Source organism: Spinacia oleracea, chromosome 4 (genome assembly GCF_020520425.1).
Source record: "Spinacia oleracea cultivar Varoflay chromosome 4, BTI_SOV_V1, whole genome shotgun sequence".
Taxonomy (NCBI): domain Eukaryota; kingdom Viridiplantae; phylum Streptophyta; class Magnoliopsida; order Caryophyllales; family Amaranthaceae; genus Spinacia; species Spinacia oleracea.
Genome location: NC_079490.1, coordinates 59,585,519 through 59,605,914, shown reverse-complemented (window position 1 = coordinate 59,605,914; position 20,396 = coordinate 59,585,519). Strand labels below are relative to the sequence as shown.

At 37.1% G+C, this 20,396-nt stretch overlaps 2 protein-coding genes across 2 annotated transcripts; both read left to right on the top strand.

Annotated features, from left to right (window-relative positions):
- The first annotated feature begins 3,951 nt into the window (after nucleotides 1–3,951).
- On the top strand, nucleotides 3,952–7,884 carry LOC110789342 (probable serine/threonine-protein kinase WNK9). Its single transcript, XM_021993998.2, has 7 exons — nucleotides 3,952–4,429; nucleotides 4,539–4,576; nucleotides 5,091–5,318; nucleotides 5,451–5,671; nucleotides 5,958–6,115; nucleotides 6,208–6,655; nucleotides 6,746–7,884. Exons 1-7 carry the CDS (start codon nucleotides 4,346–4,348, stop codon nucleotides 7,699–7,701), a joined length of 2,133 nt encoding a protein of 710 aa, XP_021849690.2. The 5' UTR covers nucleotides 3,952–4,345; the 3' UTR covers nucleotides 7,702–7,884.
- Nucleotides 7,885–14,125: 6,241 nt separating this feature from the next.
- On the top strand, nucleotides 14,126–18,826 carry LOC110789343 (potassium transporter 1). Its single transcript, XM_021993999.2, has 9 exons — nucleotides 14,126–14,466; nucleotides 15,509–15,752; nucleotides 15,935–16,171; nucleotides 16,560–16,610; nucleotides 16,760–17,020; nucleotides 17,109–17,161; nucleotides 17,241–17,355; nucleotides 17,444–17,698; nucleotides 17,800–18,826. The coding sequence occupies exons 1-9, from the start codon at nucleotides 14,416–14,418 to the stop codon at nucleotides 18,747–18,749; spliced, it is 2,217 nt and encodes a 738-aa protein (XP_021849691.1). The 5' UTR covers nucleotides 14,126–14,415; the 3' UTR covers nucleotides 18,750–18,826.
- Nucleotides 18,827–20,396: the final 1,570 nt, after the last annotated feature.

Sequence of the window (20,396 nt, the reverse complement as noted above, 5' to 3'; positions counted from 1 at the left end):
ACACAAACAGCCAAGGGCACGCCAGGCCCAGCGGGCCGTGGGTGCAAGCATGGCTGCGAGCAGTGGGCTGCGAAGCTCGCGTGGGCTTCGTAGCTCGCGTGGGCTGAGCGGCTGCTGCGTGGGCTTGCGCAGGCATGGCCTGCGCACTTGCGGGTCATGCTCGTGTAGTGTTTGTGCTTCTGTACGAAACCTAAAACGTATAGGATTTGTTTAATGGTTAAATTCCTAATCCTAATGGATAAATTAATTAATAAGAGTTCTAATAAGATTCTAGTTAATTAATTCATATCCTAGTAGGATTCGATTACTTTTTCCATAGCCTATAAATATGAGATTAATGCTCACAATTTATAACGAGTTTTAAGTATTCTAAAAGTGAGAATTTTGAGCCAAAAAAAAATACAGTCATCTACTTTGCCCATATTGCTGAAAATAATAGTACCTTAAGGGCGATTCTAGTTAGTCAATCTTAAGGCGGATCCGGGCGTGCTGTGGACTTTCTACGGAGGGACGACACTTGGAGTCCTAAAGACTTGTTCTTGTTCGGTTCGGGCACAGCAAGGGAGGGCACGCTACAAAAGAGTATGCATCCTAATTATGCTAATTGTTATGTGGCAATTAATTTGGAATCCTGGCTTTTATGGTTTTTCCACATGATTTATATTCAATTATATCTATCATAACCTAACAGGACGTTCCTATCAGAATCATCATCGAGGAAGATATCCTCCATTTCCTGAGCTGGCTCGGGAGAAGGACCCTCGGGCCGAGCATCTACCTCTCCGGGTTTTACCTGACTGCTCGGGTCCGCCTCTCTCCTTTTTTGTCTCTTGCTCCTCAAGCGAGGTCTCTTTCTCATCATCTTCGAAACCATCTCCAAATCTTTGCTTTTGGATAGCGGTGTGGCAACTTCTCCTTGCTATTTCTTGATCTCCTTTTATCCGTTCGGCGAAGCCTACGTCCGAGACATACATCATCATCTGATGATAGGTGGATGGAATGGCCTGCATTTTGTGGATCATGGTTCGTCCCATGATAACGTTGTACACTGACTCGCAGTCCATGACCAAAAATTATGCTTGGATATTTTTTGCGGCTTCACCTTTGCTGATGGTGACTGGTAGGGTGATCTTCCCGACGGTAATTATCGATGACCCATTGAAGTCGATCAGCGGGTAGCTGACTGTCATCACTGCATCCACATTGGGTTTAAGGATCAGTTGGTCGATACAATTCCTGAAGATGATGTTGACATCGCTCCCCTCATCCACCAATACTCTATGAACATTGTGGTTGTTGAGATCAATGGAGATTACCAAGGGATCCTCATTTGAGTACTGGACGCCGAGGAAATCATCGGCAGTGAAGGTCATGTTTGGAGGATGAGGTTCCTCCTCACCTACAGTGTTGTAGTTGACTCGGTGAGAAAGACTTCTTAAATATCTTTTGCTGGCATTATTAGACCTCTGCCCCCCCCCCCCCCCTCGAAGACCACTAAGATATCGGACTTTTTGCTTCCCAAAGCTTCGTGGATTCTCTTTTAGCGTGGCTCTTGAGTTATGCCAGCAGGTTTTTCCTTTTCCAGCGTTCCATCACTTTGGTCGGTAAGGTATTGCTTGAGGTATCCTCGGCAGAAGAGGTCCTCGATGTTGTCCTTTAGTGTTTTGCACTCCTCGTCAGGTGACCGTAATCGTCATAAAACTCGCACCATTTGCTTTTATTCTTGAACCTGAAATATAGTTTACCTGGCTTATGCCATTTCTCATCGTGCATATGGAGGTTGTAGATTTGTTTTTGGGAATGAGATAGAGGAGTGTAGTTGGTAAATCTAGGATGAAGTTCACCTTTCTTATCTTCCTTCACCGAGCTCAGCGCCCTTACACCCTTCTTTTCCTTCCCTTTCTTTGAGCTAGCTTTGGGCTTGCTCTGACTTGATTTTGATTCTTTTTGTTCAAACTAATCTTTAATATTTTCCATTTCTTTGTTGAATTTTTCGGTTCTGATGAATGCGTCTGACATCTTCAGCACTTCTGTCATTGTGGTGGGGTTTTTCATTGTAAGTTTATCACGAAATCTCCCCTCCAGAAGGGCATGCTTCAGGGCGAAGATTGCGACATCGGGCTGCAGGTTGGGGGTGTTTGTTGATTCTAACATGAATTAAGCCATGAAGTCCTGAAGACTTTCGCCCTTTTCTTGTTGCACTGAGGTAAGCTCAGCATTGGTTTGTTCCCTTCGGTTATTGCTAACAAATTGAAAACATAACTTCTTTTTCCAGATCCTCAAAGTTGTGAATCAATCCCTTCGGCAGTGATTTGAACCAAGTGCCCGCTACTCCTGTTAACGTGGTTGGGAAGTATTTGCACCACGTTGCTTTGGAGTGAGGGAACAAATATATGTGCTGCTCGAAGGATGTCACGTGATCTTGTGGATCGGCCATCCCATTGTAAGTCATATGCGAAGGTAGCCTAACCGTCGGGATGTTTTCCATGACCAGCTCATCAATGAATGGGGAAGACTTCGGCGTCATAATCATCTTTCCTAGCCTCGCCTGATTCGTCTACTCCCCAAGGTTTCTGCGCGAGAATCTTCGGGAGTACGTTGAGGGCTAGGAGTTCGATCTCGCCTTGCCTTATCTCGCCTAGCAGCTCGGCTACTTGACTCTGGATGGTCTGTGGGTCGGCTCGAATCACCTATCCTTTTGTGCACTAACGGTCTTAACCTTTTGTGCACGCTGCTTCAGTTCCGTGTAGGCTGACTAGCAGTAGTCCTATTGGTTTGGAAGGTTCGGGTGGTGGGCTTTTTGTACCACTCCATACGTTTTCGGGCCACTTCTTGAGAGTTCCAGGTGTTGCCCGTCCAGTCGGTTCTCTGTCTAGTTCTTGACATTGTTGGATGAGATCGGTGAGAATTGAAACGTTGGACGCTTGGTTGGGGCTCCATATCCAGCTGTCGCATAACCCTTCAGCGAGGATGGCAGTCACTTCCTGCAGTTTGCTCTTTGTTTTGTGCAAAGAAGTTCTACATTATTGTCATGGCCACGACTAGTTGTTCCCTTGTCGGAACTGGAGGTTGGGAGACAACTGTGTGAGTATACGTTGTGCTACTCGGATTTGAGTGGACAGGTGCCTCAGATTCAGATCTGGTGTCTAAATAGTCAAGATTTTCCATTTTTCAAAGAAAATTGTGGATTTTCAAGGCTTTGTGGTATCTTCCCCACAGACGGCGTCAAATTGTTCCGGGTATGAAACAATGGACTTCAATCCGAAAGCCCTTTTGTAGTGGTGGAAAGCTCTAACTTGGTCTTGAGTGTTGTAGTCCACTAATACCTACACACAAGTGAGATTAACTAGCCTCGTGGGTGTTCCAAGGAAAGCCCCTTCGATCCTATGTAAGCATTAGGTTCGGGAATAGAAAAAGCTCTCTATGTTAAAGTATGTGTTAAGAAAATAAATGAATGTACCTTGATATGTCCGCTAGAGCGACATATTTATAATGTTTGTATAATAAATGTTGTTGGGCTTTATTATAAGTGGGTTGTGGGCGGCTTTCAGAGGCATATAGCCTTAAGAGAGAGCTGATTTATGTTGTGTTAGCCAAGTGGAGATTTTGTGCAGCAGACCCAATTGATAGCCAATTTAACACCCAAACACTAGTATCATGTAATAGAGAGGTGAAGACCGATCAATTTTGCTTGGATCTTTACCTTTGGTTACGTTCTCTTTATTTGAAATCTCTTGAAGTACCTAAACTTATTAAACTTAATAGACTTGATTGTAACTTACTACACCTTACTAAAAATTGACTGCACCATAAAACTTAATCGTATGATATCGGGCTGGGTCGATTACGGTAATATCGGGCTGCGTCGATTAATCATTAATTACCATATCCACTAGATAAGACCAAATAAAAAGCCCATAAAAGGAAGTAAAATGCCAAAGAAAGAAAGAAAGAAAGAAACAACATTGAATGCGATGCCCAACTCTATTGGGAACACATCATTTGCAACCATTGTTTAGTTGCCCATTGGCATTTCCTACCCCCTCTCCTTCATACACTCCCACATTCCTTTGAATCTATTCCCATCACCCTCTCTTTCTCTCTCTCTCCCCTTACATTCCATCTTTTTATCGTCCTTTCAAAATAAAACTAAATTAACAACACTGAAATTCAACCTTTTTTTTGGTTTTTTATTTGCATATGATTAATTAAAATTAAGAACAACTCCCCATCTAGATTGATTGATTTAATTTCAGTCTGACTATGTCGATTGATTTGCAATTGGGAAAATTCTCTGTCAAATAAATAAATGTTTATTTAAATCGTTGAAAATTACTATAAGGGAATGAATGCTGTAATTGATAATCATGATGATTTTGATGATTGTTCTGATTATGTTGAGACTGATCCCACTGGAAGATATGGAAGAGTATGTCTCCTTTTTTCTTAATCATGTTTATTTTTTTATTTTTTTTTAATTCATACAAATTCATACATTTTCCCATTAATTAATCTTCTCTGTTTTTGTTTTTTTACAGTATAATGAAATTCTGGGCAAAGGGTCATCTAAGATAGTGTAAGCAAATTTTCTCTTTTCTGTTTGTGTTTTTTGGTCAAGAATTTCAGCTTAATTTGGACAAATAAATCGTTTTGATAATTTGGTATTTGTATTGGTCTATAAATTTAGCTCAATCTGCAAGAAAAATAAAAGGATGTATTTTTTATTTGTAAAATTCCAGCTGAATTTGCATAATAACCAATTCTAGAAATTGGGTATTTCTTATTTTTCAAGAATTTGATCTTTGCACTAAAATCGATTCTGGGAATTGGATCTTTTTTTTCATTAATTTGTTAATAAATTGAGCTTAAGTTGCATATATTTTTAATTGGTATTTCTCAAAATTCTCATTTGTCAAGAATTTGAGCTTACTTAGCAAAAACAAATATATTCTTAATTTTAGGGAGCATTTTTTTTGTCAAGGACTTTACCTTAATATGCATATTTTGATTTGAGCTTAAGTTTTATAAGGTAGTTTTCTGCATTTTCCTAAAGAGAATTAGAATGTTTTGATTTGGCTGGCTTATTGCAGGTACAGAGGATTTGATGAATATGAAGGAATTGAAGTGGCTTGGAATCAAGTTAAGCTTACAGATTTTCTGCAAAGACCTGAAGATCTCGAAAGGCTTTACAGTGAAATTCATCTGCTGAAAACCTTAAAACACAAGAATATTATGAAGTTTTGCACTTCGTGGGTTGACATTACCAACAGGAACATCAATTTTGTCACTGAAATGTTCACCTCTGGTACTCTGAGACAGTAAGTTTCACACTTTTACAGCTTCTATTTACGCAGCGAGGGAGTGTAAATGTCGAATTCTATGCTTCATTTGTGTATTATTCCTTATAGGGTAAAATTTGATTTGCTTTTTTGGGGAATGTTTGATGATAGGTATAGGGTGAAGCATAAAAAGGTTAACATTAGAGCAGTAAAACATTGGTGTAGGCAAATCCTAGAAGGGCTATTGTATCTTCATAGTCATGACCCTCCAGTGATACACAGAGATCTCAAATGTGACAACATTTTCATTAATGGGAACCAAGGTGAAGTCAAGATTGGAGATCTTGGATTAGCTGCCATACTGAGGAAATCTCATGCTGCCCGTTGTGTTGGTAAGTTTGAGCTGTCCTCTTAATTATTGAAATTCTTTTAGATGGTAATTATCTATAGTATTGTCAATGCCAATGATTGCCTTTTCTTTTAATCTTGGTTTCATTATTTCTCAAATAATAGTGAATCCTATTATTTAGACATTTATTTATACCGATAATTTTGATTGCTGTTGGAAGATTCTCGGGTGTCAATTATTAATTATTCAAATTATAATTGATGGAAGGCAATTGGTTTTCTCTTCTCTAATGCTACCTAGTTCTTCAAATGCTACGTCTATTACTTCAGGTACGCCAGAATTCATGGCCCCAGAGGTTTATGCCGAGGAATACAATGAATTAGTTGACATCTACTCGTTTGGGATGTGTGTACTCGAAATGGTTACCTTTGATTATCCTTATAGTGAATGCACACATCCTGCTCAAATCTACAAGAAAGTAGTTTCTGTAAGAACCTAAAAACACCCTCTAATGTTTACTTATTGAAACCTATGTATCCTGAATTAACTTAATTGAATTAGTGAAAATCTTTGTGATAGGGGAAAAAGCCGGATGCTCTTTACAAAGTGAAGAACCCGGAAGTGCGCCTCTTTGTTGAGAAATGCTTAGAAACTGTCACTAGTAGATTATCTGCGAAGGAGCTACTAGAACACCCATTTTTGCAAAACGACGATAAGGGATATAATTTGAGGCCAATTGATGATGATAAAGATTTTGACAAAATAAGTCAAGTGGTTCAATCACCTTACCAAAATGAGAGGTCTTTGATGAATAGTAGTAGTGGGTGTGACCATGCTGGCTGTGACTATGTTGGCTATGAACCTGATCATGAACATGAGTATCAAACACTAGAGTTAGCAGCCAATGAAATTGAGCTATTTACTTTTCTGGAGGATGACGATTTGACAGATATGGACATCAGCATCAAGGGAAAGAAAAGAGCAAATGGTGATATCTTTTTAAGACTGAGAATTACTGATAAAGAAGGTAAAGGTTTTGAAGTTTACTTTGCTTTAATTTTGTTATGCCAAATAGTGGATTTTAAGAAGCTTATATTATTTTTATTCTCCTGCACAGGGCGAGTACGAAATATATACTTCCCTTTTAACATTAAGAGTGATACTGCTATGAGCGTTACTACGGAAATGGTTTCTGAACTCAGTATCAAGGAAGAAGACATGATGAGAATAGCAGATATGATTGATTGCGAGATAGCTTCCTTAGTCCCCGAATGGAAGAAGGGTACATACGAAGAAGAAAATGAATACGAATACGAAGCCTCTGAGTGTGAAAGCATAAACAATGATAATGATTCAGTGATTGAGCGTTATTCTTTAGCAGATTATCTTACCTTTGGTAGCCCCAGGCCCCGCAATATCCAACTCCTTCGTTGTGCTAGTCATGGATCGACTTCTATGCGTGGACGTTTTGAAGAGATAACTTATCCATTAGAGGCTGATCCGGGTGTAATAGCAAATACAGATACAGTGGGTCATCATCAACGTCGACCCAGTTTAAACTTCCATTTTGGTGAAACCTTTGAACAACAAGATCAAACAAGTTGTGAGAATACCATTAATTATAGTGAAACTCAGACGCCATACAACTCCCCTTCTGGTTCCATTGTAGATGAAAGGGAGTATGAGAACGAGGCAAGGAAGGAGTTGAGATGGCTGAAAACCAAGTACGAAATACAGCTGAGAGATGAAAATGAAAGTGCAGACATGAAGATGAAGACACGTTTGTTAGCTGCAGAAAAGGATTACCATATGAAGAGAAACAAGAAGATATCATTTCATCCATTGGAAAGAGGATTAGATGTGAAGGATCTGAAGAAGGCATTGGAAAAGCACTTTACGCCTCAATTTCCTTCAAATCATGCTAAGAAGAAGCTCCCAAGTCGAATGCTTCAGAGTGAGTGTTGTAGCCCAGAGAATTTGGTCACTTCTAACAAGTTTTACACAGGAGGACCTATCCTCCCTCATTCTCTTCATAGAACAACTTCTCTACCTGTTGATACGTTAGACTTTTAAACCCAACCAACCATCAAAACTTTCATTTTTTTTTTTATAATTTAATTTACTCGCTATATTACCATTAGTCTTGTACAATATTTAAACTTAGGTGCATTTTTCCTCCCATGGATGGAGTGAGATTCGATGGAAATAATTATATTGAATTGTGAATATGTGATAATCGGATATTGTTTGATACAATGTTGAGTTGAGTTTGTAAATGTGTTATATACTTAGTTTGTGGCTCAGCAACTCGAGTTTGACATCTGAATTACCAGTATGGTTAAGGTTAGGGTCCTTACAAGGGTTTGAGTGTTTGCATCCCAAAGAATTTGCAGGTTTAGGCTGAACAAGCTTGAGCTCAATCAGGACATCCTTACTCACGGCCACGGGGTTATTATCTGTAAAGGGCTGAGTGTCACGATCCAAGTGTTAGCCTCTTTGATCAACCTAGTCTATACTGTTGCATGTGTTAGCCAACCCTGTTTTCGACCTTCATTTCTACTGTTATGTTAATCTAACCACCATTATGTTCCTTCTGATCATTTAGACTAGCTCATATTTGTTTCTGCTTGTCAACTGTAATTGTCAATAAAAAGTTACAGAGTAGTATCATTTAGTTATACGTGTGGACTGTGAATTGTGATAGTCCAACCAACTCTATTCTTAGCCAACATATGGTCCCTCTTTCATTAATGTCATGTAATCTAGTCAATGCCAGACAAACTCATCACTATTTTCATGTCTTTATTTAGGATTATCCCTAAATCTTATGGTCCCCTATTCGATCAAATGCAATTAGATCCAAAAAATTGATCAAACTCGAAAATAACACCACTACAATTGACAACAATCTTAAAGTTTATCTAACCTGTTATAAACAATTTATTACCTAATCAATACATTTAACCCAAGTTGATTTTGATTTGCCTTCTTTACTACGGAGTATATTCCGCAGTTGGTGAGATTTTTGCAGGGCGCACGCTTATGTAAGAAAATCAATTCATGTACTTCTCTGGTTGTACTTTAAAGCTTCACAGCTGTGTACTTGGACTTATGCACAAGGTGCACTGCACAAGTACGTTGGATGTTTACTGGTGTCACTTCCTTAATCACTAATCAAACTTTGAAATCTATTCATGATTTGGAAATCATTTTATAAAGGACTCATAACAAATAAAGGTAAGTTAGAATGTAGGATGCTTCCTTTTCAGTCTTTTTGCCACACAAGTTGCTGGACAATTCACCCTGTGACTTTTAATCATTCAAAAAACACATTTTTAGTGTTTGAAAGCACATATTTTCCCTTTAAAAACATTTTACAGCAAAAAAAATACATCCGCTATAAAAAAATATATATTATCTCCATTTCACAATATACGCAATATTTCTTCTTGCACATATTCCAACTTGCTTCTTCGTATATTAATATCTCTAAATGCGTAAAAGTCAAAATTATATAAATTTGATATTTGAAATCCCCGCGTTGATACGAATTTAATAAATATCTCATTTGACTATATTCTTTCTTACATAATGGTGAAATAAAGATTTGTCCATTTCCGATTGCGCCAAAGATTCATTTGTTCTTTTGGTTGTGGGATGTAATTGACTAAATCAAAATGGCTCTTAAAACCTATTCGTTTCCTTTCCATGAATTAGAAGATGGTCATCCCGTTGTCGTCCCGTTATCGCTTTTGGGTCAATTGAAAACAGTCTCTCTACAATTGCAGGGGTAAGGTTGCGTACACCCGACCCCCCTTACCCTGCTTCTTGCGGGAGCATCTTTGAGGCAGTGGGGTAATGATAATGAATGGCGAAAGAAAGATTGTCAAAGTTGATCAACGAATAGTGTCCAAATGAGAAATGATACATTGTGAAACAATGGTAGTATATTGTTAAGTACAACAGAATCTCTAGGTTTTTTATTTTATTTTCTCGTTACGATTGACTTTTGTTTCGAGGAGTGATTATTGGATTGTAAGAAAAATGTGGAAAAAGTAAGAGAAGTGTAATAAATTAATGAGGAATAGTGAGTAAAATAGGAGAAAGATAATGAAAATGTGTAAATATTATGAAAAAAGGGGTAAGATGGTAAAAATAATTGACAAAAAATAAGTAAAGCAAAACTAGATACATTAAAAAAAAAAAAATACCACTTTTTGAAAAATGGATACATAAAGAAAAAACGGAGGGAGTAATAGAGATCTGAGTGAAGAAACAAGTCAAAATCGGAGAATTTTATATTTATTTAGAAGCACAATTTATATTAGGTTGTTTAAGATTTTCATTAGATAACTTTGTCCAACTTTGCAATTTTTTTGAAGTTTGTTTTGTTGTGGATAACTGGAAGTTGTTATAGTTAACAAAAGTTAGCGAGGAACTAAATTAGAGTTAATCTTTTAGAACATTTTGGTTGTAGTATGATTCATACATTACCCATTTGTTTTTTTTTTTACTCATTAACGAAGAATTATATTACTAGTTAATTAGCGTTGAAGTTTTACAAAAGATAAGCGGGCAAAACACCAAAAATTTGTAGCCCGACAAAAACAAAACATAAATCCCTATAAACTTTCGACTACAAACCCAAAAAATACAAACCCAAAAGATATCCCCTCAGCTCCCTTAATCAAATCAGTCCAACCTATAACTAACATCCAACCTAAGAGAGGAAAATACTCTAACCAACTACTCCCATGTACTGGAACCCTCTCTTGGTGGTCCTCCTGCATCCTTCACCACATTAACAACCTTGGTCGTGACCTTCGTAGAGATTGTACCAAACAAAATCTCCTGAGTTACCATCGATGATGTTCTGTCGACATGTGGAGGTGCCTCCAGGTCTATGACAGTTGTAGAAGTTTCTTGTGCTTTGGGCGACTCCCCCATCTCCCTTTATCATTTTCTTGCTTGCTGCAACTCACCTTGATACACTAGATCAGTAAATGGGGGTGGGTTCAGAAACATTTTATGACCCACAGCCATTGTAATCGCATATTGGGCCATAGAGTGAGCCAATTTGTTGTACATTCGTGGTAAATGTGTGATCTTGAACAAAACAAACCTTGTCATTAAGCAGGCAACATCTCTTAAGACAGGAGCCAACTCGTGATGATACTGATCATCCATAGAGCCAAGAAGCTTCACCATGATTTCTGCATCTGTTTCTACCTCTAACTCCTTAATATCATAGTCCACTGCCATTTGAATTCCTTCTATGAGAGCATACAATTCTGCAGCTAATGGTGTCACTGCATTATATTTGCTTACAAACCCTATATACCAGCTCCCAGTTTTGCTTCTAAACACTCCACCCCCTCCAGCAACATCTTTGGCCTGCCAACTCCCATCAATATTCAATTTTGGCACTCCAGGCGCAGGTGGTCTCCAAGCTGGACTTCTCTGCAAAAAGTTCATGCCCCTTTTCCCTGCAATGCTAAATTAGTTTTCATATAAACTACATAAAAAGTATTGAACACTGAGAAGGGTTTGATCATTTTCTAATCAAACACAGCTCTGTTTCTTGTGTAGGAACATATAGATGCATAAAGCGGAATTTCAGGAAACAATTTCCTAACATCTATCACAGGATCACATGCATAACAATAGTACAGATCAGATTAAGTCGAAAGAATAATCACCTTTGCAGCGTGTTCTCCCGTTCGTATGCAAACTTCGAAGATGTTAGAGCCCCACTTGTTGCTCCTCTACTTAGTCCACAAGCACCAATTGAATCCCACGTATGCTAGTACGGAAGAGAGCGATCACAATCAGTCTCTTGCTTTGTTTGGGATGTACGGCGTTTAGAGAATAAGAATTAGGGTTTTTGTGTTTTCCTTTTGTCAGATATTGAATGAACGTAATTCCTAAATCCCTGACATTATAACTATTATAATGTGAGAGTTTTAGGTTAACACAAAACTAAAGCCCAACATTCTTCCCTTAACAGACCGGTTGCCATCGGGCCTTTTGGGCCCATTCCAATTAATGCTTATATGTGTGACCTTATAGGATTAATATATTTTAGTTGTAGGTCCAATCAATATTGTCCTGCTAATCACATTTATTCTCTAGCAAGCAAATATGATTACTAAAATAATTAACTTATTATCTTCATAATTAATTCCTATTTATATTTAGTAATTGCCGGAAATGTCTAAGGACATAATTCCTTCATCTTGCCCTCCAAATATGCCAAATGGCAACCGAAAAACCACTTTCCAATCCATATTTAAGGATATATTATAAGCAATCCAATCATACCATTGTAAGCTGAAAAAAGTGGCTAAATCCACCCTCTTGGTAATCCTAAGTCGTTGGAAAATATAATTCCAAAGTATACTTGACTCCCAACAGTCACGAAAGAAGTGTAAATAATCCTCGTTTTGAACATAACATCTAGTACAAGAGGGAGAAATGCTGCTGATGTAACGGGCTAAAGATTGTGCCACAGGCAAAATTTGGTGCACACAATTCCACAACAACATTCTGTATTTAAAAGGTACCTTGATCTTCCACATAGATTTCCAAGAAATTGAGTGAGCAGGTTGAAGACCAGAGAGAGTATGATTGAGAAACATGAAATAAGAAGATTTAATGTTAAACTTTCCAACATCCGGTTTAGTCCATCTAATATAATCCTCACTCTTTGAGTGAGTTTCCAAAGGAGTGGCCAAAATATCAGTGATTATGTGCTCGGGAAGTAAGTGTTTAATTCTGTCCAAATTTCATGTGCCTTTTTTTATTATATCGCAAACATATAAATGTGCTATAGAATCAGGTGTGTCTAGCTTTATCAATTTGTTTGTAAATTGGGCCCTGCCCCACCCAATGATGATACCAAAGTGAAGTTGTTTGTCCATCCCCCAATCCCGGTAATCAGACCCTTTTCTAAGAGTGACCTCCCACGAAAAAAAACTCTCAAGATTGCAGATTGACTAGGACGGGAGATGTTGTCAAAAAAGGTATTGTTCTTTAAATATCTATCTTTTAAATTTTGAACCCACAACTTATCCGGTGACGTCAACATGTTCCATCCCAATTTTTCCATAAAAGTCAAATTCCATTCTCTCAACCTTCTAATTCCCAACTCTCGATCCCAAACTCATTGCAGTCACTTTTTCTCAAGAGATTCGTGCCAAGTATCTAGTCCTATCCACCTTATTCCATAAGAATTTCCTACAAGATTTGTCAAGTCTATTAATCACACCAACTGGCAACAAGTTAGTTTGCATATTGTAAAGAGGATACGTGTTCAACACAGACTTTATGAGTGTACACCTCCCCGCCATGTTCAAAAGTTTTGTCTGCCACCCCTTTATCCTATCCAAAGTTTTATCTAACAGACCAAAGTAATTACTAATTTTTAATTTATTGGGCCTAATATCAACACCCAGGTATTTCCCAAAACACGTAGTGATGCGTAGCCCATGTGGAGTAGCTAGCATATTACGAACATTATGACCCATTTTATTTGGAAAAACAATACAAGATTTCTTCATATTCACTTTAAACCCCGACATAGTACTAAAGTTAGAAATAGTGTTCATAATTGTGTCCATATTAGAAGATGTTGCATTCCCAAAAAGAAACACATCATCCGCATAGAAAACATGAGATAACAAAACATTTTTAGAGACCTTTAAGGGTTTCCAATTGCCTTTTTCCACTTGGTCTTCAATTAACATCGATAATCTATCTAAACACAAAACAAAAATACAAGACGACAACGGATCTCCTTGACGTATTCCCCTACTTGGTGCAAACTCGTGAGTTATCTCTCCATTCCAAAGCACCAAAAAAATTTGGAGTAGTAATACAACACATAATTAAATCAATTACTTTTATCGGAAAATTATAATTGATTAAAGTATCCTTAATAAAAGCCCATTCCAGACTGTCATAAGCTTTTGTTAATATATGAACCACTTCTTTTACGACTATCACATTGTCCTCTATTCCTCGGTTCTTAATAAAGTTTGATTGAAGCGGACTAACCAGATTACTAATAATGGGCCTTTATCTATTGGTTATAATCTTTGTTACTAATTTGTAAAATGAGGAAAATATATTTGTCCATTTGCCAAATGAGCATAGATACATTTGCCTATTTTTCAATTGTGAAATGAACAAAAATATATCATGATCCCTACTTAACTGTTTAATTACAAATATGACCCTGTGTATATGTAATATGCGCTGCATAACCCTAACACAACCGAGTAAAAGATGGACCAACCTACCAAATACTAATGGGTTACTCCGTATTTATTTGACTAGAGTAGGGATATGAATGAGTCTAGTTAACTCGGATCGGGTTGAGTAGAACCCTATTCATCCAGATAAGGCCAAAGGGGAGGCAAAAATAATTAAAAATAAAAAACAAAAGGAGGGGAAATGACAAAGAAAGAAAAGAGAGCATTGAATGCGTTGCCCAACTCCCTTGAGGCTTGAGGGACACATCATTAGCATCCCTTTGTTTACTGCCCACTGCTACTCCTTCCTTCATACACTCCACATTCCCCCTTCTTCTTCTTCTTCTTCTTCTATCCCCGTTTTCTCTCTCCTCCCATTTCCCATCTCTTTGCTTTCTCTCTATATATTATTCTTCTTTTTCTCCCACTAATTGCCTGTCAAATTTATTACAAAAAAAAAAAAAAAACAATATTTATTACTCCGTATATTTTATTTTATGTATTTAATAAATTAATTAAAAACTGGGCATCAACAATGAACCAAAGGTCTTCTGTAGAATCAGTTGAAGAGGGTGTTTCTCATCAGGTTTGTGTTTCTTTTTCTTACTTGCCCCCATCTGCATTGTACTTGTCTGTTGCCTTTAACTTTATGGGTCATTCACTCTACAAGTCTACAATGTCTGTATAGGTTCGGTCTGCTGCATTTGGCTCCTCGGTTCCGAAATTAATAGTCTACGTTACTACTTACTAATAGTCATAGTATTACGGGGAATGTGTGAACGTAACAACTATATCTGTATTTGGTACCTATGACGAGAAAATGGCTTTTAATCAAGTAAACTTTTGGATAAAGGACATCAAAAAAATTCCCATATCAAGATTTTCCAATTTTTACAACGTGGGTTGGCCGAGAAATTTTGATTGATGGGTCTAGGGAACCAGCATGTTGCATATCACTTATTTCTTACCTTAATCAAGTAAATATATACGAATGCAAATCAAAACTAGTTTCCTCCCTCGTTGATCATCATCATATTGATGTAGTGATTATGAACCAATAAATTGTAACTATTTCTTTCAGAAATTAATTAGAGAAAAATATGGAGATTAGTGTATTTTGGTTAAAGTTGGGAGAAAATTAGGTAGTTTATTGCATTCTTAGACCAACTTTCCATATCATATCATCATATGACTTATTGAGAGGAAATTGTGGGGTTGCGCATATTTTAATTAGGCCCTTTTTATTCTTCACATGTTTTGCAATCAAGTTATTTTTTGTGTTTAAAACGGACTTTTTCTGATTGTAATTGAATTAAAGTTCATTTTTTATGATTCTCTAGTATTTTTTGTACGTGCAGTACAATTGATTAAAGCTGAATTTTAAGAATCAAAATACGTAGCAGTATTTACGGATTAAAACTGATATTCACAGTAAGATACAGATACTTGAATCTGTCTGGGATTCCAGATACCTTTTATTTTTATTTTTATTGTGTATTTAAGTTGTTAAGTTTTCTGAGTTATTCCAAAGTAATTAAACAAAGTTTTCTGTAATCTATTGTATAGTTCCATTGGAAACCTTTAAAAAATGGTGGTAAATTAACATCCCTATCGGCGTTTTGATTCAGAGCATCAAGCGTGCTTCATGTTCAGCTGTGCTTACTTTGGCATACCAGAGTCTTGGAGTAGTTTATGGAGATCTTAGTACCTCACCTCTGTATGTTTACAAAACCACATTCTCTGAGAAAGTAAGCCTCCGTGAAGACGATGAAGACATATATGGGGTGCTTTCCTTCATATTCTGGACATTTACACTGGTTGCTCTTTTCAAATATATTTTTGTTGTTATGTCAGCAGACGATAATGGCGAAGGTGATCGTTTAAATAACTATCTTGCATTGTCAAGGGTTATTATTGCTGCTTATGCATTTCCAGATTTCTTTTATCTTTTTAATCTTTTTTAAAAGAAAAACCTTTCATCAAGTCTGTCATAGATGGACTGTTGTAATGTGTATATTGATTAATGATTATGTCAGTTATTCACTTGTGTTCAGGCGGCACTTTTGCCTTGTACTCATTGCTATGCCGCCATGCAAACCTTAGTGTTCTTCCTAATGATGACAAGTTATCTGCAATATATTCTATTGAGGGATCCGACCAGACAGCAAGGACTTCTGCTTTCAAGCTACCATTTGAAAAGCATGAAAGATTTCATAAAGCGTTGCTCATCTTTGTTTTTCTGGGAACATGTATGACTATTGGTGATGGTGTACTCACACCAGCAATATCAGGTAACAGTTTCCTTATTTTTGTTGGAACCTATTGTTGCCCATCCAGTCCTGTCAGCTTATCACAATTTTTCTTAAAGCTTCGTATCAAATTTTCTAGCAAAGTCTAATTATGACAAGTGATTACAGATGTTAATCAAAGTGTAATCTCATTATTTTTTTATAAGATGTTAGTTATGGCATTATACCACCAATCACAGAGCAATAGTTTTCAGTCTACCTACTAAAGTAATTTACTATCTGCTAATCAATCTTACATAGCTTGACAGTCTGAAAAGCCCCGAACAAAGGAAACAATAGTGAGACCTGTTTCTTTGTCCATTTTTCGTGATCGTTCTGCATTATGTTAACTCATTTGATGATCATCTAAGCATATCATATATTCTTTCAGTTCTTTCAGCAGTGTCTGGAGTTCGTCTAAAATTCACGGGACTTCATGAAAGTAAGTTCTACTTCGTCCACAAATCAAAGGGGAAAAAAAAAAAAAAAGGAAGAAAGAGAGGCATTACTTAAGTGTTTCAGAAACATGCAACTCAGCTGCAATGAAATTTACAGTGCTTTTTGTCTGACAAATAATATCTTATTTTGCAGATTATGTTGTTGTGGTTTCCTGCATCATTTTGGTAGTCCTGTTTTCTCTCCAACATCATGGAACACATAGGGTTTCTTTCATGTTTGCACCAATTGTTTTAGCATGGCTCCTTTGTATCAGCAGCATCGGTGTTTATAATATTATAAGGTGGAATCCAGGCGTTGTTAATGCACTGTCTCCCGTTTATATGTTCAAGCTGCTTAGACACACAGGCATGGCAGGATGGGTGTCCTTAGGAGGGGTTGTTCTCTCTATTACAGGTATTATCACTTGTATACTGGGTCATGGTTTGGTTACTTGTTCTAAAAGACCTACTGAAAACATGATATCCTGGTAGTTTTATTGCAGGTGTGGAGACCATGTTTGCTGATTTGGGCCATTTTTCAGCTTGTTCAATTAAGGTATTTGTTGCATTCTGTTTTGCACTTCCTGCATATCTTGTGAAGGGATTGTAACACATTGATAGTTGACATTTTCCAGATAGCATTTACTTTTCTGGTTTACCCTTGTTTGGTTTTGGCTTATATGGGTGAGGCTGCCTTCCTGTCTCGTCATCATGAAGACATTCAGAGGAGCTTCTACAAAGCTATTCCAGGTTAAATATACTTAATGTTGCTGTTTAAATCTCACAGATTTGAAAGTTTGTTTTTATTAAAGTTTTATTCCATCTTGTTTTGCAATAGAACCAGTATTCTGGCCGGTTTTCGTAGTGGCTACATTTGCGGCGGTAGTAGGAAGCCAAGCTGTAATAACAGCAACGTTCTCAATCATAAGCCAGTGTTGCGCTTTGAACTGCTTTCCTCGAGTAAAAATTGTTCATACTTCAAGTGAAATATATGGACAGATCTACATTCCAGAGGTGAATTGGATGCTGATGTGCCTATGTCTAGCTGTAACAATTGGGTTGAGAGATACAAATATGATAGGTCATGCGTACGGTAGGAATGGGAGTATCCCTGAACTAACTATATTATGTGAAAGTTTTGACATTTGCTTGATTATGACTAAAACTTGTAGTGGGTGGTGTACTGAACTGCAGGTCTAGCAGTTACAACGGTGATGTTGGTGACTACATGCTTGATGGCATTGGTTATGGTTGTTGTATGGAGAAAGAGGATAATAACTGCAGTATCATTCTTACTGTTATTTGGATCAATAGAAGTCCTTTATTTCTCAGCTTGCCTATTCAAGGTTCCTGAGAGTGGTTGGATTCCTCTTGCTTTATCTTCAATCCTAATGGTGGTAATGTATGTATGGAACTATGGAACATTAAAGAAACACAGATTCGACATGGAGAACAAGGTTTCTGTAGACCAGCTAGTAAGTTTAGGACCTAGTTTGGGCATGGTTCGGGTGCCAGGGATTGGTTTACTATGCACCAACTTAGGTACAGGAGTACCAGCTGTGTTTGGACATTTTGTTACAAATCTACCAGCATTTCACCAGATCCTGGTTATCGTGTGTGTTAAATCTGTACACATACCCTATGTTGCAGAAGAGGAAAGATTTCTTCTAGGGAGGGTTGGCCCAAAAGAGTATGGTATGTTCCGCTGTGTTGTTCAGTTTGGTTACAAGGATTTGCTACAGGAGAACTACGATTTTGAGAACAGAGTGGTATCTGAGCTCATAAATTTTGTAGAAACAGAAGAAGAACGTGACACCGTCAATGGTATTATGGAACAAGCTAATACATCAACACAAATGGTAGAATACCAGGACCATGTCAAGTTATTGGATTTCAGCCTCGATAACTTGGAAAATGTTAGTCTTAGAGACGAGTCAATCAAAATCTTAGGAGCAAGGGAATCAGGTGTAGCCTACATTTTCAGTCATTCGTATGCAAAAGCCAAGAAATCATCTTCCATCTTGAACAAATTTGCTATCAATATCTTGTATGCTTTCCTAAGCAACAACTGTAGGGGACCAGATGTTGCCCTAAATGTGCCTCATACTTCTCTGCTTAAAGTTGGTATGGTATACTATGTTTAAACCCAGACCAACTCATTTGTAAATATGATAGAAACTTGGTAGTACCCTAATCCAAATACGAGTATTATTTACGCTTATGGAGGTATTTATCTATATGTGCACTCACACAAGTTGTCAAAAAACGGGTACAACACCAACAAGTCTGCTACTCAATGTTAAAATAGCCTTTTTTTTTTCAAAAGCAATGACAAAAAGTTGGTTGAACCAAAGTCGGTTGGAAAATTTTCTCCAACCACAACACATGGAGTCAACGATTCACACTCTTTCAAATTTTGCCATTATCGTGGTTGCGGTGAAATTTTAAGCAATTTGAGATAACCCCGGAACATCAAATTCAAATAATCATGAGACAAGAAAATAATGAGCATTCTACTCCAAAAGAGTTAGTAAAGGGTTAGAGCATCAATTATAAGGTAACTCTTATTTGCCCCCTCTTAGTCCCTTCTCTCATCCACATCACCACCATCTCTTAATAAGAGTTATCCATCAAAAAACCCAAGAAATAGACTATCTCTTATTTACTACCTCTTAACTACCTTTTTACATATTTTTCCTTTTTAAAAAGAAAATAAAAATCACAAAACAAACACAAACCTCCACCTCAACCCCACTCTTATTTCTAAGAGCTACCTCTTATTTAGAGGATGTCTCAATCAACCTCTAAATAAGAGGAGGCTAAGAGTTACCACATTTTATCTAAGAGCTAACTCTTAAAGAAAGAGAAAAATTAAGAGGGGATAAGAGATAGCTAATATTGATGCTCTTAGATATTAAAATGTATCACTGTACTGAGTAGTGTGTGAGGTAGAGCCTCGAAACACAAATTCTTATTTACAATGGGTGTACAATAAATATTGTACACCGGAGTAAAAGTTAACTCAAAATGCTTAAAAGTTAAGCATATATAAGAAAAAGTTATCTAATTTTCAGTTATAAATTTTTTCATTTTAGTAAAACTTATTTCTTCAAAATAACTAATAATGTATAAAATTAATCATTTAACCCTTTAAAATATTTATCTATCAAATTTTTTTTACTAATATAAAAGTTAATCAAAACTAGGTTAAAGTTATAAAAAAAAGGTTTAAAGTTATATTGGTGTACAATAAATTTATTGTACAACTTATGCGCACAAGACCTAAAGAAGTGAAACTACAAAACCAAGAAAGAAAATAAAACACGCTAAGCCGCCACCGTGGACCATTTAGATACTCCAATAAAACGACACGAAGACCGTTGGAGAGAAGCCCACACCGTAATTGGCCAACCAGTCATCTGTCCGGTTCGCCTCTCTACAACGGTGTTAAACTACCACTTCCCAATCTGCCTTGCTAATCAATTCCTTGCACTTGCTTATGATATGGAAATAAGGAGAAGAGGGGGCAACAATGTCGACTAGAATACGAGCCACCGCCTCTAAGTCGATCGCGACTTGAACTCTTCTATGACCGAAATTCCAAGACAATGCTAGACGTACCATTGAAGGAATATGCTCTTGCTCCAAATTAAATATGCATTTTATGTAATTATACAAGTCTAATAAGCGGTTTAGATTAACTAATAATGAGCTAATTATTCAATGAGATTAAGTGATCGGAATGCCTAGCTTGATACCGTTTCATATCAAGTGGAATTAATACATAATTA

Excerpts from the sequence above, each read along its gene's own strand:
- LOC110789343 (XM_021993999.2), top strand. The coding sequence starts at position 14,416 with ATGAACCAAAGGTCTTCTGTAGAATCAGTTGAAGAGGGTGTTTCTCAT. Across the intron at positions 15,753-15,934 it reads AGCAGACGATAATGGCGAAG|GCGGCACTTTTGCCTTGTAC; the intron begins GTGATCGTTTAA and ends ACTTGTGTTCAG. Across the intron at positions 17,356-17,443 it reads CTTCTACAAAGCTATTCCAG|AACCAGTATTCTGGCCGGTT; the intron begins GTTAAATATACT and ends GTTTTGCAATAG.
- LOC110789342 (XM_021993998.2), top strand. The coding sequence starts at position 4,346 with ATGAATGCTGTAATTGATAATCATGATGATTTTGATGATTGTTCTGAT. Across the intron at positions 5,319-5,450 it reads ACCTCTGGTACTCTGAGACA|GTATAGGGTGAAGCATAAAA; the intron begins GTAAGTTTCACA and ends GTTTGATGATAG. Across the intron at positions 6,116-6,207 it reads TCTACAAGAAAGTAGTTTCT|GGGAAAAAGCCGGATGCTCT; the intron begins GTAAGAACCTAA and ends TCTTTGTGATAG.